At 45.2% G+C, this 15,535-nt stretch overlaps 1 protein-coding gene across 2 annotated transcripts in view; it reads left to right on the top strand.

Moving 5' to 3' along the window:
• SLC9A7 (solute carrier family 9 member A7) overlaps nucleotides 1-12,426 on the top strand; it is a 125,166-nt gene extending 112,740 nt beyond the window's left edge. For both annotated transcript variants that reach the window (XM_027053968.2, XM_027053967.2), the window contains 2 exons: nucleotides 8,416-8,521; nucleotides 12,122-12,426. In XM_027053968.2, coding sequence (XP_026909769.1) covers nucleotides 8,416-8,521; nucleotides 12,122-12,373 — 358 coding nt within the window. In that variant the 3' untranslated portion in view covers nucleotides 12,374-12,426. The remainder of the gene's footprint in view (nucleotides 1-8,415; nucleotides 8,522-12,121) is intronic.
• The last annotated feature ends 3,109 nt before the right edge of the window (nucleotides 12,427-15,535 follow it).

Below are 15,535 nucleotides of genomic sequence, written 5' to 3'. Positions count from 1 at the left end.
TTGTTTCTAGTTTAGAGCTAGTATGAAAAATACAGCTACGGGGGCGCCTGGGTGGCTCATTCGGCTAAGCGTCTGACTCTTGATTCTGGCTCAGGTCATGAACTCACAGTTCATGAGATCGAGCCCCGCGTCAGGCTGACATGGAACCTGCTTGGGATTCGCTCCCTCTCCCTCTCCCTCTGCCCCTCCCCACCCATCTCAAAAAAGAATACTGTTTATGAGCATTTTTGTCCATGTCTTCTGGTGCACGTATACATATATTTTTTTGTTGGGAATATACCCAGGAGTGAAATGGCTGGGTAATAGGACATGCATTGGTTCAACTTTAAAAGATAGTGCCAAACAGTTTTACAAAATGGTAGTACCACGTTACACACTCACCTCTAGGGTATGAGAGTTCTAGTCGCTCCACATCCCCACTGACTGTTGGTGTTGTCAGTCTTGCTAATTTTAGCAATTCTATTGAGTTTATAGTGCTATTTTATTATAGTTTTAATTTGCATTTATCTGATGACTGATAAGGCTGACCATCTTTCCATATATTTACTGGCCATTTGGTGTGTTCCTTTATGAAGCACCTGTTCAAGTCTCTTGCCCATTTTTCTTTTGGGCTGCCTACCTTTTCCTTACCATTTTGTAAGCATTCCTTAGGTATTCTGGATGTGAGTACTTTGCTAATTATACGTGATACAAAAATCTCTCCTTGTGACTTGCCTTTTCACTTCTAAATAGAATCTTTTGATAAACAAAAGGCCTTCATCCAATTTATTGATCTTTTCTGGTTAGTAGTTTTTGTGTCCTGTTGTGAAAATCTTTCTCTACGCCAAAGTCACGAAACCAGTTTCCTCTCTTATCTTCTAGAAACTTTATTGTTTATCTTCTGCACATCCTTTTTTTTTTTTTTTACTGAGTGATGGACATGGGCAACAAAAAAGTGTAGAGATCATTGATCATTTGATATGCTCTTGAGGAGGCTGTCATCCTTCAGAGCTGATGAACTTACATCTGGTCAGTGGCTAGGCAAGGGCAAGTGGCTAGGCAAGTTCCAGGTCACTGTAACCCAGTCAGGAGTAAAGGTGATTTGAAGCCGGGAATCAATTCCTGTGAGGATTAGTCTGTTTTCTGGTGGCCTTTTTTTCCCTAAGGTTCTAATGCAGAGCCTAAGGTGTTTCCATAGTCTTCCTCAGAAGGATAGGACTCCAGTTTTTGTCAGATTCACTCTATCTTTGTCAGTCTGTCAGATGCTCTACTCAGCTTCTCAGGTGCCTTTTGGGGAAATGTGGCTCACCAAGTACCAGGCTCACCTCTTGGATGTCTTCCACCAGATTCTGGCCCTCGTCACTGCCATGGCATCTATCTGATGCCATTAAGCAGCCGATTTTGTTGTGTTTTATTTTATGTTTTTATCTTTTGCCCAGCTCTTGTAGTTGCTCTCAGTGGAAACAGTGGTTCAAATTATCTTGTTTGCTATTAACTGAAATAGAACACCCAGAGATTTTAAAAAGCCATATGTACTTTATCTACATCATGATTCAGAATGCATGTTACTCCCCGGGCTTGGAAAGGACGTGGAGAAAATTGGAGAGAGTTCACAGAAGAGTGACAAACTGCGAACGTGATAAGAAATTGATTCTTATGGGCGTTTAGTCCTGCACTTTCAACAACGGGTAGATTGTTCAGACATAAAATCAGTACGGAAACATTGGACTTGAACTACATTGTAGACTAAACGGACTTAACAGACATATGACTTATGGGATGCAGTGAAAGCAGTTCTAAGAGGGAAGCTTATAGTGATAAATGCCTACATTAAGGAGAAAGAAAGATCTCAACTAAACAAACTAACTCCTCAAGGAACTAGAAAAAGAAGAAGAAAGTAAGCCAAAAGTTACCAGAAGGAAGGAAATAACAAAGGTCAGAACAGAAATAGAGACTAGAAAAACAATAGAGAAGATCAATGAAAGTAAGAGTTATTTTACTGAAAAGATAAACAGAATGGACAAACCTTTTGTTAGACTAAGAGAAAAATAAATAAAAGTAAATAAATAAAAATCAGAAATGGAAGGGAAACATGACAACTGATAGCACATAAATACAAGGACTCATAAGAGACTCCTATGAACAATTATACACTAAAAATTGGATAACCTAGAAAAAATGGATAAATTTCTAGAAACCTACAGCTTAACCAAGACTGAATGAAGAAGGAATAGAAAATCTGAATAGCCCAGTAACAAGCAGGAGATTGAATCAGTAATCAAAAACCCCCAACAAATAAAAGCTTCCAAGATCCAACCTCCTTTCATGATAAAAGAAAGAACTCTCAACAAATTAGATATAGACGGAATGTATGTCACCATAATGAAGTTGGCTTCATTGGTGAATTCTACCAAACATTCAAAAAATTAATACGTTCTCAAACTCTTCCAAAAAATTGAAAAGTTGGGAACACTCCCAACTTCATTTTATGAGGCCAGCATTGCCCTGATATCAAAGCCCAAGGACACTACAAGAAAAGAAATTTACAGGCCAGTCTCCCTGATGAGCATAGATGTAAAAATCTCCAACAAAATACTAACAAACTAGGGCACCTGGGTAGCTTGGTGGGTTAGGTGTCAGATTCTTGATTTCCGCTCAGGTCATGATCTCACAGTTCAGATATATTCTCTCCCTTTCTCTCTCTGTCTCTCTGTCTCTCTCTCTCTCCCCCCCTCCCCTCTATCTCTCCCTCCCTCTCCCACCCCCACTCACGCTCTCTCTCTCTCAAATAAATAAACATTAAAAAAACACTAACAAACTGAATTCAGTGGCACATTAAAAGGATCATACACCAAGTGAGATTTATCCCTGGGATGCAAGGGTGGTCCAACATAAGCAAATTGATAAATGTGATACATACACCACATTAACAAAATAAAAAATAAAATTATATGGTCTCAATAGATGCAGAAAAAGCATCTCTTGACAAAATCCAACAGCCTTTCATGATAAAAAAAATAAACTCTCAACAAAGTAGATACAGATGGAATGTATGTCAGCATAATAAAGTCCATTATATGACAAGCCCACAGCCAACATCATACTCAAGGGCAAAAAGCTGAAAACTTTTCCTCTAAGATCCAGAACAAGGCAAGGACACCCACTCTTGCCACTTCTATTCAATATAGTATTAGAAGCCCTAGCCAGAGCAATTAGGCAAGAAAAAGAAATGAAAGGCCTCCAAATCAGAAGGGAAGAATTAAAATTATCTCTGCAGATCACATGATCTTATATATAGAAACCCCTAAAGACTCCACCAGAAAACTGTTTTAAAACTAATAAGTTGCATTTCTATACACTGACAATGAGCTATCCAAAAAAGATATTAAGAAAACAGTCTCCTTATGATACCGTCAAAAACAGTAAACCACTTAGGAATAAATTTAACCAGGTAGGTGAATATCTGTACACTGAAAACTGAAAAACACTGATGAAAGAAATTGAAGAGGACACAAATACATGGAAAGATATCTGTGTTCATCGATTAGAAGAATTAATATTGTTAACATATCCATACTACACAAAGCAATCTATGGATTCAGTGAAATCTCTATCAAAATTCTAATGGTGGTTTTTTTTTTTTTCACAGAAAATAAGAAACAATCCTAAACTTTTTATGGAACCACAAAATACTGTGAATAGCTAATGCAATCTAGGGCAAAATGAACGGAGCTGAGGTGCCACACTTCGTGATTTCAAATTATATTACGAAGGCATTGTAATCAAAATGGGATTAGCATTAAAACAGATATACAGGGGCACCTGGGTGGCTCAGTTGGTTAAGCATCCAACTACGGCTCAAGTCATGATTTCCTGGCCTGTGAGTTTGAGCCCCATGCCGAGCTCTGTACTGACAGCTCAGAGCCTGGAGCCTAGATTCTGTGTCTCCCTCTCTCTCTGCTCCTCCCCACTCGCACTCTTTGTCTCTCTCCAAAATAAATGAACGTTAAAAAATAAAAACAGATATACAGACCAGTGGAACAGAAGAGGGAGCCCAGAAACGTACCCTCACATATTGGATCGACTAATCTTCAACCAAGGCGCTGAGAATATGTAATAGGGAAAGGGCAGTCTCCTTGATAAATGGTGTCAGGAAAACTGGATATCCACATGCAATAGAATGAAACTGGAACTTATCTTGCACCACTCACAAAAAGGAACTCAAAATGTTTAAAGACTTAAGTGCAAGACCTGGAACCATAAAACTCCTAGAAAAAAAAAAACCACAGGGGAAAGCTCCTTGACATTGGTCTTGAACAGTGCGTTTTTGGACTTTACTCTACAAGCGTAGGCAGCAGAAGCAAAAATAGACAAATGGGACTACATCAAACTAGAAGATTTCTGCACAGTATAGGAAACCATCAATAGTATGAGAAGACAACCTGTATAATGGAAGAAAATATTTGCAATCCATATATCTGATAAGGGGTTAATATTCAAAATATATAAGGAGTTCCTATAACTCAACAGCCAAAATCCAAATACCCCAATTCAAAGAGGGGCAAAGGACCTGAATAGACATTTTTCCAAAGAAGACATACACTTGGCCAACAGATATGTGAAAAGTTGCTCAACATCACTCATCACCAGGGAAATGCATATCAAAACCACAATGAGATCTCTCCTCACATCTGTTAGGATGGCTGTTATCAAAATGGGAAAAAAATAACAAGCCAAGTTGGGAGGATGTGGAGAAAAGGAGACCCTTCTGCACTGTCGATGGGATGTAAATTGGTGCAGCCACGGTGGAAAAACAGTATGGAGGTTCCTCAAAAAATTTCCCCAAGAGAAATCCGCACTCCCATGTTCACAGCAACATTATTCACAGTAGTGAAGATATGGCAACAACTTGAGTGTTACCAACACTGTATTGTATGCTGGAAATTTTAACATTTTCTGAGAGGGTAGATCTTAAGCGTTTGCACCACACATAGCCAGAAAGATGGTAACATGTGAAGTGATGGATATGTTAATTAGCTTGATTGTAGCAATCATTTCACAATATACGCATATCTAAACATCTTGTACACCTTTCATGCATTCAGTGTTTGTCAGTCGTACTTCAGTGAAGCTGAGTGCGGAAGAAACTGACTCTTTGCGGGGCAACAGGAGTGATCTCTGAAGTCTCTGAATGTAAAGTTTAGTGACTGGGATTTCTACTTGTTTAGTTTGGAGGTGGGAGACCAAGAATGGAAAGCGTCTGAGGAATTATACCAGGAAGGTGCCCACGATTCATTCTATAGCTCCAGAGATGATTAAATGAGAAGACTTGGCTTTGGCTACAACAGAAGAGGATCCAGCTGGGCGGGAATGATCCCCACAAGCCGGCAAGAGGAAGCATGGTACCTCCTTCCCGGAACAAGCCTGAAAATGGAATCGATGGCCTTCCGATGTAAGATGAGAGGCTCAGTGCGCACATACAGCTCTCCCGGGGCTCCTGGAAATCACAGAAGAGATATTCGTGACTGCTTGCAAGACCAAAGCTGTAGTTTTCTCTGCTCCGACTCCATCTGTCTTCGAGTCTTGAGACAGTTTGTCTAGCTGATTTATTAAAGAATGTTGTTTAGTGACGACTGCAGCCAGTACTTTCTGTGTCAGCAGATCGGCTGATAGCTGTTAATTTTCTCCTCGGGCCATAGCTCTCTAAAGAAAGGAGAGCTACTGCCTGGGGAGGGATTGGTAGAGAAACAGATCTTGAGGCGTGTGTGTGTGTGTGTACTTACATATGTATATTTTTTCACTAAGTAAACTCTATGCCCAATGCAGGGCTCAAACTCATGACCCTGAGATCAAGAGTTGCATGCCCTACCAACTGAGCCAGCCAGGCACCCTACCAGATATTTATTTTTTAATTTTTTCTTTTTTAAATTTTTTTAATGTTTGTTTATTTATTTTTGAGAGAGAGAGAACACAAGCAGGGAAGGGGCAGAGAGAGAATCCCAAGCAGGCTCCGAGCTGTCAGCGCAGAGCCCGAAGCAGGGCTTGAACCCACCAACCGTGAGATCATGATCTGAGCCCAAATCAAGAGCCAGACACTTAACCAACTGAGCCACCCAGGCACCCCTATTTTTTTTAATTGTTCTAATAAAAGCCTTGGAGTTGAGAGGCTTTTCCAGTCATGATGTAAGAACGGGTTATTAGGAAAAGCACTCAGGGCACCTGAGTGGCTCAGTAGGTTAAGCGTCTGACTTCTGCTCAGGTCATGATCTCGTGGTTCATGGGTTCGAGCCCGCATTGGGCTCTGGGCTGACAGCTCAGAGCCCGGAGCCTGCTTCAGATTCTGTGTCTTCCTCTCTCTCTCTCTCTCTCTCTCTCTGCCCCTCCCACTCCCTCGCTTGCTCACTCACTCGCTCTCAAAAATAAACATTAAAAAAATTAAAAAGAAAAAGAAAAAGCACTCAGATGAGAAGAAGCTCTTAGAAATTAAAGTTTCTGAAATGAGCCCCAAAATGTAATGGATAGTTTAATTACATGGTGGAGACCAAACTGTTGATCTGGAAGATGAAGTTGAGGAAGAGAATCTGTAAGAATTCAAGCACAAAGTCAGAGATGTGCAAGAAAGCGTTGCAAGACAGGGAGGTTAGAGCCAGAAGGTCCACAGTCCTTGAACAGAATATGAAAGGAGAAGATAGAGACCATGGAGGAAAAAAAGAAGCAAAGAAAGAATGAAAGAACATTCCAAAACTAAGGAGGAAAAGCGGGGCTCTTCAAGGCTTCCAAAGAGAAAAACTGGCATCCTCTAAAGAGAACGAACCAGGGGCACCTGAGCGGCTCAGTCAGTTAAGCATCCGACTTCGGTTCAGGTCATGATGTCACAGTTTGTGGGTCCAAGCCCCACATCAGGTTCCGTGCTAACAGTTCGGAACCTGGAGCCTGCTTCGGCTTCTGTGTCTTCCTCTCTCGCTGCCCCTTTCCCACTCACACTTTGTCTGTCTCTCTCTCTTTCTCTCTCTCTCAAAAATAAGCATTAAAATTAATTAATTAAAAATAAAGAGAAGAACCCAATGTGGCATCAGCAAACTTGAATGTTAGAATACCATCTAGCATTGCCAGAGTTCTAGGATGAAAAGAAAAAACTCTGAGCCTAGAAAAAAAGTCAGGTGGCTTTCAGACACCCAGGAATTCACAAAACTTTGGCACTGTGCAGACTCTAGTAGAAGGGGGGAAAAAACCACCAACAACACAAGGATCAAACAAAATCAAAATCAGACCCAGCTAAGGAGACAACATTGAAGAAGAAACGATTTGTTATAACCCACAAGAAATGTACAAGATCAAAAGGAAATTCAAAGAAGAGCCTGTATTTAGCTCATGTTCTCTTCTCAGGAACAAAGTTTAAATGACATTGTATCACATTTCCTTTAATAGTGTTCTAACCACTCTGCTGGGTTACTAGCAAATAGTATTCGTTAAATAATATTACCAATGCTAGTTACTGGCTTTTAACATTTAGACTCAATCCGTAGACAAAGCACAGAAGCTTTACTTCTGACTTATAGAGTAGAATGCAGGTGTTACGTGTCTATAGTATAAAATTAAGTATAATAAAAATCAGGAAAAAATGGCAAAGCCAGAGTATAGGGGCGCCTGGGTGGCTCAGTCGGTTAAGCGTCCAACTTTGGCTCAGGTCATGATCTCACGGTTCGTGAGTTCAAGCTCCGCATCGGGCTGTGTGCTGACAGTTCAGAGCCTGGAGCCTGCCTGGGATTCTGTGTCTTCCTCGCTCTGTGCCCCTCCCCCGCTCATGCTCTGTTTCTCTCTGTCTCAAAAATAAATAAACATAAAAAAAATTTTTTTTTAAAGAAAAGCTGGAGTATAAATGAATTAAATGTACCGTCTTTCACAGGAGGGGGTTAAAAACCTCTGACTAAAGTTTATACATCAATAAATAGGAAGAAAAAATAAATAAATAAAGAATAAATAAATAGGAAGACACACATACACACACCTGCAGTGGAATACTACTCAGCCATTAAAAAGAATGAAATCTTGCCATTTGCGGCAACATGGATTGACCTTGAAGCTATCGTGCTAAGTGACATAAATTGGACAAAGACAAATGCTCCATGATGCATGATTTCACTTACACGTGGAGTCTAAAAACCAAAACAAAACAGAATAAAACCCAGATTCACAGGTAACAGGGAACAGATTGGTGGTTGCCATTGGGGCCGAAGCAGGCTCCAGGTTCTGAGCTGTCAGCCCAGAGCCCAACGCGGGGCTCGAACTCACAGACCATGAGATCGTGACCTGAGCCGAAGTTGGACACTTAACCGACTGAGCCACTCAGGCGCCCCTACTCTTTGGGATTTCTGAACATGTTTCGTTGGGTGTGTGTTCTCTTTGCAGGCATTTTCCTTAATCCTCTTTTCAAAGTTACTTGAAGCCCATCCTCACACACACCGGCCCCCCCTTAACCACCACGCTGCCCGCCTGGTGTGGCCTGCTCGCTCGGTGTCTGACCAGTCCCCAGGTGTACGACGTAAGTACAGCACGTCAGGGTTGTGTTCCTGATCACGGAGCCAGGGTACTGTCTTCCCCAGGAAGAGGAAACGTGTTGCACGCAAGCCTCCAAACCCACAAGTTTTGCTTTTCTAAATAAGATGATTAGAAATGGCCAAGTTAACATATGTTTGTGTATTTTGCACAGTAATGGAGAAACCTTGTACCTGGGCTGCAGGGCTCTGCGGTGTCTGCAGCCATGGTGTAGGAATTCTGGATTTGGAAACAGAACAGCTACATTCAAATCCAAGCCCTGAGGCCATCTAAGTGTTCTTAGCAGCCTTAGTTTTCTTGTCTGTAAAGTGGGCCTCGTTGTCTGGGCTTGGCTGTGAGATTAAAGGCTAAGGTATGGAAACATATGGTGAACCACAAAGTGTTTAGCAAGCATGAAGATTCCTTTTGCGAATGGTGTCTTTATGTTGAGATGGTTAGGTCCTTTCCGTTTTCCGATTCAGACTCAGCACAGTACAAAAAGAATATCCACACCGGTGGACATCTGAGCTTTGGGGCTGACTCGTGAGCTCTTCACGGGGGTTGCTGGGCAGAGGGGTTGTGGAGAAAGCAAGAACCTACCTCCATAGAAGGACTGGAGGAGAGGGGAAAGGCCCTTCTTCCTCTCTCTCCTCCACCATCCTACATAACCATTATACCCGGGAGAAAAGAACTCCTTACATTTATGTAGAGCTTTCCAGCTCACAAATGGCTCTCTCGGCCATACCGTAAATAGGCAGATAACTACCATCTTACAGAGGAAGAAACTGCCAAGGTCCCAGGATTGGTAATTGACAGAGCTGTGACCCTAATGCAGGTTTCAGAGTATTAGTAAATAACCTGCAATTTACTTGGTTAGTGTTGAGACAGCAGAATCCAAAGCCCAGGTCTGAGCGAGAAGGGTCCTGATCAGGTAACGGGGCAGGGCAGCGGGCTTGGAAACCGTTGCATTCGGATGGTACGGAGGGAAAAATAGACAGTGTAGCTGGGCAATAAGCAAGAATCCCTCCATACTGCCACTGCTGCTTTGGGCTGGGGTCCCTACCAGGGTCTCAGTCTGCTCCAGACACGGTGAGGGTTGCTATTGTTGAGAGAGGAGGAGCAAAGGGTCTTTGAAAAATTAATTGAGGAAGCCACAGGTGAGAGAGTGGAGGGGCTCCCTGCAGGCTTTTGAGCCTGGTGAGGGTCTTGGGCTGGGCGGCTCTCGTGGCTGTTTGACGCACTGTTGACCTCACCCATCACCTAGAGGGCGTTTGGACTTCCGGTTTATTTGGGAGATCTTGAAGATGTTCATTATTCACTGTTTGCATGCACCTAGGAAACCGTGTTCTTCCATTCAGGAAAGTGTGACTTCTGGTTATTTCAAACGCCCACGTTCCTGCAACACGCGCGTTTGCAAGGTTATTCCACAGCATTTTCCTAGCAGCCTTCAGTGGACAGCCCGTTACATAATTATTACAAGCCTCCAGCTTAACAAAACTTTTGTTGATCTTGTCATCTAGAATTGGAGGCTCTGACTTGGAAATCCCTCTCCACTGGGTTTTACTAGGTCCTTGTTTCGGAATGACCTTTCCTTGGGTACTCTTTGTCCGGGCTTGTGAGTTTCGTAATGGAACGGGTCAACATCCAGTCCCGTTTCCTCCTGCCGGTGAATTTCAGCCCTGCTTTCCCCTGCCAGGGGTCAGCGAGGGTCACCCAGGGGCTGGTGTCTGGGGGCCTCCTCTGCGCTGCTGTAGAGGGCGTGGCCCCATTTGCAGACACCGCCTGCGAACAGAGACACGGTTAACGCTAAACCAGGGAACGTGATCTCATTTGTTGTTAAGAAAACTGTCACAGGACAGATCGAATTTCAGGCCTTTCTCAACACTGGTGGAGAGTAGGAATCTGGGGAGTTTGGAGTGAGTTTTGGAATGAACGCTCTGCCTGAGTGCAGGATTGTTATTTAGTTGCACGTGTGTGCCCTGCCTCATTCCGCGAGGGTTTGAGGCAGCAAGCGAGAGGAGGCGCGGGCTTGCCTATCCAAAAAAGCCGGGGAGCACTGGCTAAGTGGAGTCATGTTGTGAAGCGCGGAGCAGCCGTCATCACTGAGAAGCAACGCAGAAAACAAGCTCGAGCTTGTTACCAGCGAGTGTACCCAGACAGGCTGGGACAGGAGAAGGAGCTAGGCAGACCCAGAAGCCCTTCCTAGGCCGGGGCATTGAATAGGTACTCCTCTGGCACCTCCTGTGACTTAAGCATCTCGAGGAAGGGTGCCAAGAGGATGCGGTCATGTGCTGTGCTGGTTTCTCACCTAGATGGGAATTCAGGCATGGTTGGGGGGAATCTGCCCGTGGCCTTGGGCAGCAGCGTGACTGGTGCAGACAGGGGAGGAGGGAGCAGGAGGCTGTCAGGGAGGCAGGTTCCCGCGTCCTGTCCCGAGGACACCCTGACACGTAGAGGATGCAGGTGCCTTTTGAAGAACAGATGGCAGATAGGAGAGCAAGAGCGGTGTGCCGGCGCATTTTGAAACCGTGTTTGCCATTCAAGAGAGGTGCTCACAGCGTTTGACCCTGTGTGCAGTGGGGACGGCAGGGGAGCGAACTGCCCCTTGTTTTGCTGGTTAAACCCATTAGAGGGTGAAAGGTTTGTGTCTGACCCCGGGCTGCTTCCTGAGCTCTCCCCCACGGTCTGGTCATTTGCGGAGGCTGCCACTCTGGCTAGAACGAACGCCTGCCTTGCTCCGCCTTGCCTGGTTTTTTTTTATTCTCACGCGGCTTTTGTCCATCCTCCTCCCGATGGGGTGATTTTTTCACATCCTTTACCTGGGTCCGACCAGCATAAATCCTAACTCTGCTTCCCACCAGCTGGGGAAACCTCGGGCACATTTCCGAGGTTGTCTTAGCCCAGGCTTTCTTCTCTGTGACAGGAGTGTTCCCGCCCTTCACAGGCAGGGAGGGGTAAGGATCAAGAGAGCCCTTCCCTGACCTTCCCGGCAGGCATAGAACAGATTGTTTGAGAAAACAGACCCTCCTTCTGGATGCCCCGCCGCATCTGTGCCGCCGGGCTTCCCATCAGGGGGGTTTTCTGTGCGGACAGGATATTTCCCATCAGGGGGGTTTTCTGTGGGGACAGGAAGGATATCGTAATTATGCTTTGACCCCTTCCCTCAACCGCTCACTGGGACAAAGAGCGGCTCAGATGTAAATCAGGTGGGTTCAGGGGTGGTTTATGGGGCCTCCTGCCCAGGGAAGGGGGGCCCTGAAACCTATCTGTAAGTTCACCCAGTGACCTTGCCCTGCCTTCCCTTGTGGGCCGGGAACCTGAAAGCCCCAGCTGGCCTCCCTTTCTCCCCTTGTGTCACTAACCTCAGCTGTCAGGCATTTGAAATCAGAACTGCTTCCTGGGGTTCAAAGGCTTGGTTTCCGGCAGCAGCACCTTGCCTTGAATAGCACACTACAGTTTGCAACCTTCATGCACACCAGAGGCTCCGGGCAGGCAAGTTTCATGGGCCCGGGTTTTCAGACGAGGAGCTGAGGTCGGGGGTTGGCCCCAGCCCTCGGAAGATGCCGGTCTCCCATTTGTCGTTGTCGTTCGTTGTTGCACTTTTCAGAACCAAGAGCCGCTGAGAGAGGAAGACTCCGACTTCATCCTGACCGAGGGCGACCTCACCTTGACCTACGGGGACAGCACAGTGACTGCAAACGGCTCCTCAGGCTCCCACACGGCCTCCACGAGCCTTGAGGGCAGTCGGAGAACCAAGAGCAGCTCCGAGGAGGTGCTGGACCGAGCCCTGGGGATGGGAGACCAGCCGGTTTCGAGCCGGGGCACGCGCCTAGTGTTCCCCCTGGAGGACAGTGCATGACTCCCCCCTCCCCCCACCCCAGAGCCCGCAGCGATGAGGGGCAGGGTGAGGACGGCTGCAAGCCCCAGGGTTGTTTGAGGCGGGGCACTGACTGAGTGGAACTAACGCTTCTGTTTATTGGGGTCTGAAGCTATCTTAATAACCTTTACAATTTAACCCAAGATGGTGGGGCTAAAGTGTCTCTAAATCAAGACAGATGCAGACCTATTCCCACTTTTTCACATAGTAGTGTGCTGTTCAGAGTTAAACAAACAAACAAACAAATAGCATGCTTTAATGGTCTAACTCATTCACCTGCAGTATCTGAACAAGGTGTGGGGCGGGTGGGGGGGGTTGGAGTCCCCCCAGGAGAGGCTTCAGATCCGTACACAGCAGTGCAAGCCTGGCTGGCTGCAGGAATAGCAAGGTGGAGGAGAGCAGGCTAGAAGAACGATCGAGAAGGAAGGCAGCTGAGATCGGACCTCCACGGGTGACGGGAAGCCGGTGGTAAATGGGACGGAACTCACGAAGAAGCAATTGCCGCAGGCGCTTCTGGCACCGAGGGCTGTGGGACTGCGACCTCACGTCAGGCTTCTGGACTCTTGCAACCCGGGTTTCCTCTAGGCTGAAGGATGGAAATCTATCCGTGAACATTTCGACATGGGGAAAGAATTGGAATTCCTTCTCTGGAAGCCTCCATCCAGAAGAAGCTACCAAAAGCAAAACCAAAGGCAAAAATCATGTTACGCTGTTGGGTTTTTCACATTAATCTGGGAACAGCAGAAACTGGTTAGAAACTGATGGCAAAAAATCAGTCAATTCTTCAGGGCCACCGTACAAGCTGACTGCCTGGCAAATGATTCCGAGGGCCGAGATACCTACTGTGGGTTTAGGAACAACACCAAAATTGGTTGGGATGCTTTTATCTGGGGACAAGAAAGCAAAAAGAAGCCTAGGAGACAGTAGGCTAGTATTGGGGGGCGGGGGTGGGAATCACACTGCGAACAAAATTAACTGCAAAAACGAAATACAGGATACTGTTCTAAGGACCCGAGTAGAATTCCAAACCTTGAGCCAACGAATGCATGAGATTTCAGTGGCCACGTGAGAAATTAGAGGCAAGTCCCTAGAAAATTAAGCATTATTCAGTCCGGTGGAACGTTCTGTCTACTGTAAGGTTAAGTCTCCGGATGTCTTGACACTTGAGTGCCATGTAAAGAAGGGTCGTCCTCTTGGTATCCGGGGAGGCTTGCACCAGCTGAATGCGTGAGCATGGTTTGAAATTTAGGTTATTTGAAAACCCGATTTATTAAAAAAAAAAATGCTTTCATAAAATGTGGGCATTTTTCTTATAGTGGCAGACAACATAGTTTGTGATAGTTTGTGTAAACCAGGCAAAAATTATTACTAGGTTGAGCCATATGAAATTGCTGATATTGAACCATTAAAAAGAAAAAAACAAATGGCAGTTTCATATGGTTCAATATAATTAGATGCTTTTTATCCCCCCCCCCTTTCCTTTCTGTCTACCCTAAAGTCCATTTTGACTTTATCAGGGGCACCCGTGGGATTTGTAAGCTTGAAAAACAAGCTAAACCACATATCTAACCCCATGAGGCTCAGAATTACCTAGGCTAGTGAAGGACTTAAGACCTACGAGCAGCAGCCAGAGAAACCGCTTTTTTAGAGAGCCCCTGGATGGGAGGTCATTGTGTCGTGGGTGTTGTGTCAGAGTGCAGAGAGCAGCTTGCCAGGCTGGAGATGTGCATATGTGCCCGCGCCCCAGAACCGGCAGAAGTTTTATTCGGTGGAGTTCTCTCAGTAATGACCAGTCAAGCCTATAAAGGTGAGGCTTGTGTGTGTGCTGGGTATTTGCAGAGATGGATAGGCTGGCCGGCTCTTTGGTTGGGTCTTTATAAAGCCTTGTTTATCTCTTATGTCGCTTACTTGTTTAATTTTGGAGGAAAGAAACTACAGGAAAAACCCTGATATGATTATGAAAATAGCCACCCTGGCTGTTTAGGGACCCCTCCCCCCCCCCCCGGTCTTAATTAGCGTCAAGGCTATGTTGTCATTAATGGTTTTCCAGGAAGCTTTCGGCAACTTAATAAGAAATCAAGGAGGAAAAATAACCAGAGTTCTCCATCCGAGGCCTACGTCGATCCACAGATTGTTGTGTTTTCCCCAAAAGGGTCTTGTAGTCTTGACTGCAAACCTTTTATTTGGACCTGCTTAAATATAAGCAAGTGGAGATTTGCCAAGACCAAAATGTTGCTAGGGTTGTAGTTACTTGGTTGGACTTTTTTATTCAGTGGATAGGAGTAAGTCACTGACCTATGGTTCTAATTTTTGTTTGCAAGATGTGGGGAATAATCCTGACCTTACTAGAGGTCCTGGGAAATGAGTCCATTCATTGAAACGCTTCCGTGTTTCTAGAAGTACTATGCCTATGCTGAGTGGGGGAAAGTGCATGCCACAAAGCCCAGAAACCATCTAACGCAAGGCCAACTATCTGCAGCCAGCCTGGCCTAAATCAGGTTGAAACAGCTGAGTGCATCCAATTTCACATCTTTTTAACACGTTTAACATCTTATAAACATATTTGTTCCAGGTTGGGGGTGGGGGGGTGACAGTTCAGCAGAGCTGGATAATTCTAGCACACAAGTTCTCAACCATGGCTGCCCATTAGGATTACCTGGCTAGTTTTTTGTTGTTTTTTTTTTTTTTTTAATATCAGCGCAAGGGCCCTATCCTCAGAGATTCATATTCGGGAGGCTTGGAGTGGGGCCTGGCTTCCGTGCTTTGTTTGGATCTTCAGGGATTCTAATGCACAACCAGAGTTGCGAGCCTTGTAGCCTAGACCTTGCAGTGGACCCTATTTGGAACCTTAAAGGATGGCCTAGCAAATTAAGTTTCCTTTAGTTGCAAGTCACGTGGACCACCCCGAGGGTTGACCAGTAACCCAGCCTTGACGGCCGTCAAAGAGTTTCATGTAGACGCTCTTGGCAGAACTCCAGAACTTTCTCCCTAAAGTACAACTGACGGTGTCACATTTGAAAACCTTAGTGCGTGAAAGGGAGAGAAGGGTGATGTGAGGGGATGTATTCGGGTGGGGGCGGGGGGGCGGGATGCAACACCTGTCCTCTTTGCCCCCGCTTGTGGAAAGAAAAGGGGTTCGGTCTT

The sequence above is a fragment of the Acinonyx jubatus genome, chromosome X, assembly GCF_027475565.1.
Source record: "Acinonyx jubatus isolate Ajub_Pintada_27869175 chromosome X, VMU_Ajub_asm_v1.0, whole genome shotgun sequence".
Taxonomy (NCBI): Eukaryota; Metazoa; Chordata; class Mammalia; order Carnivora; family Felidae; genus Acinonyx; species Acinonyx jubatus.
The sequence above is the reverse complement of the archived record's forward strand: the minus strand, read 5'-3'. Positions and strand labels throughout refer to the sequence as shown.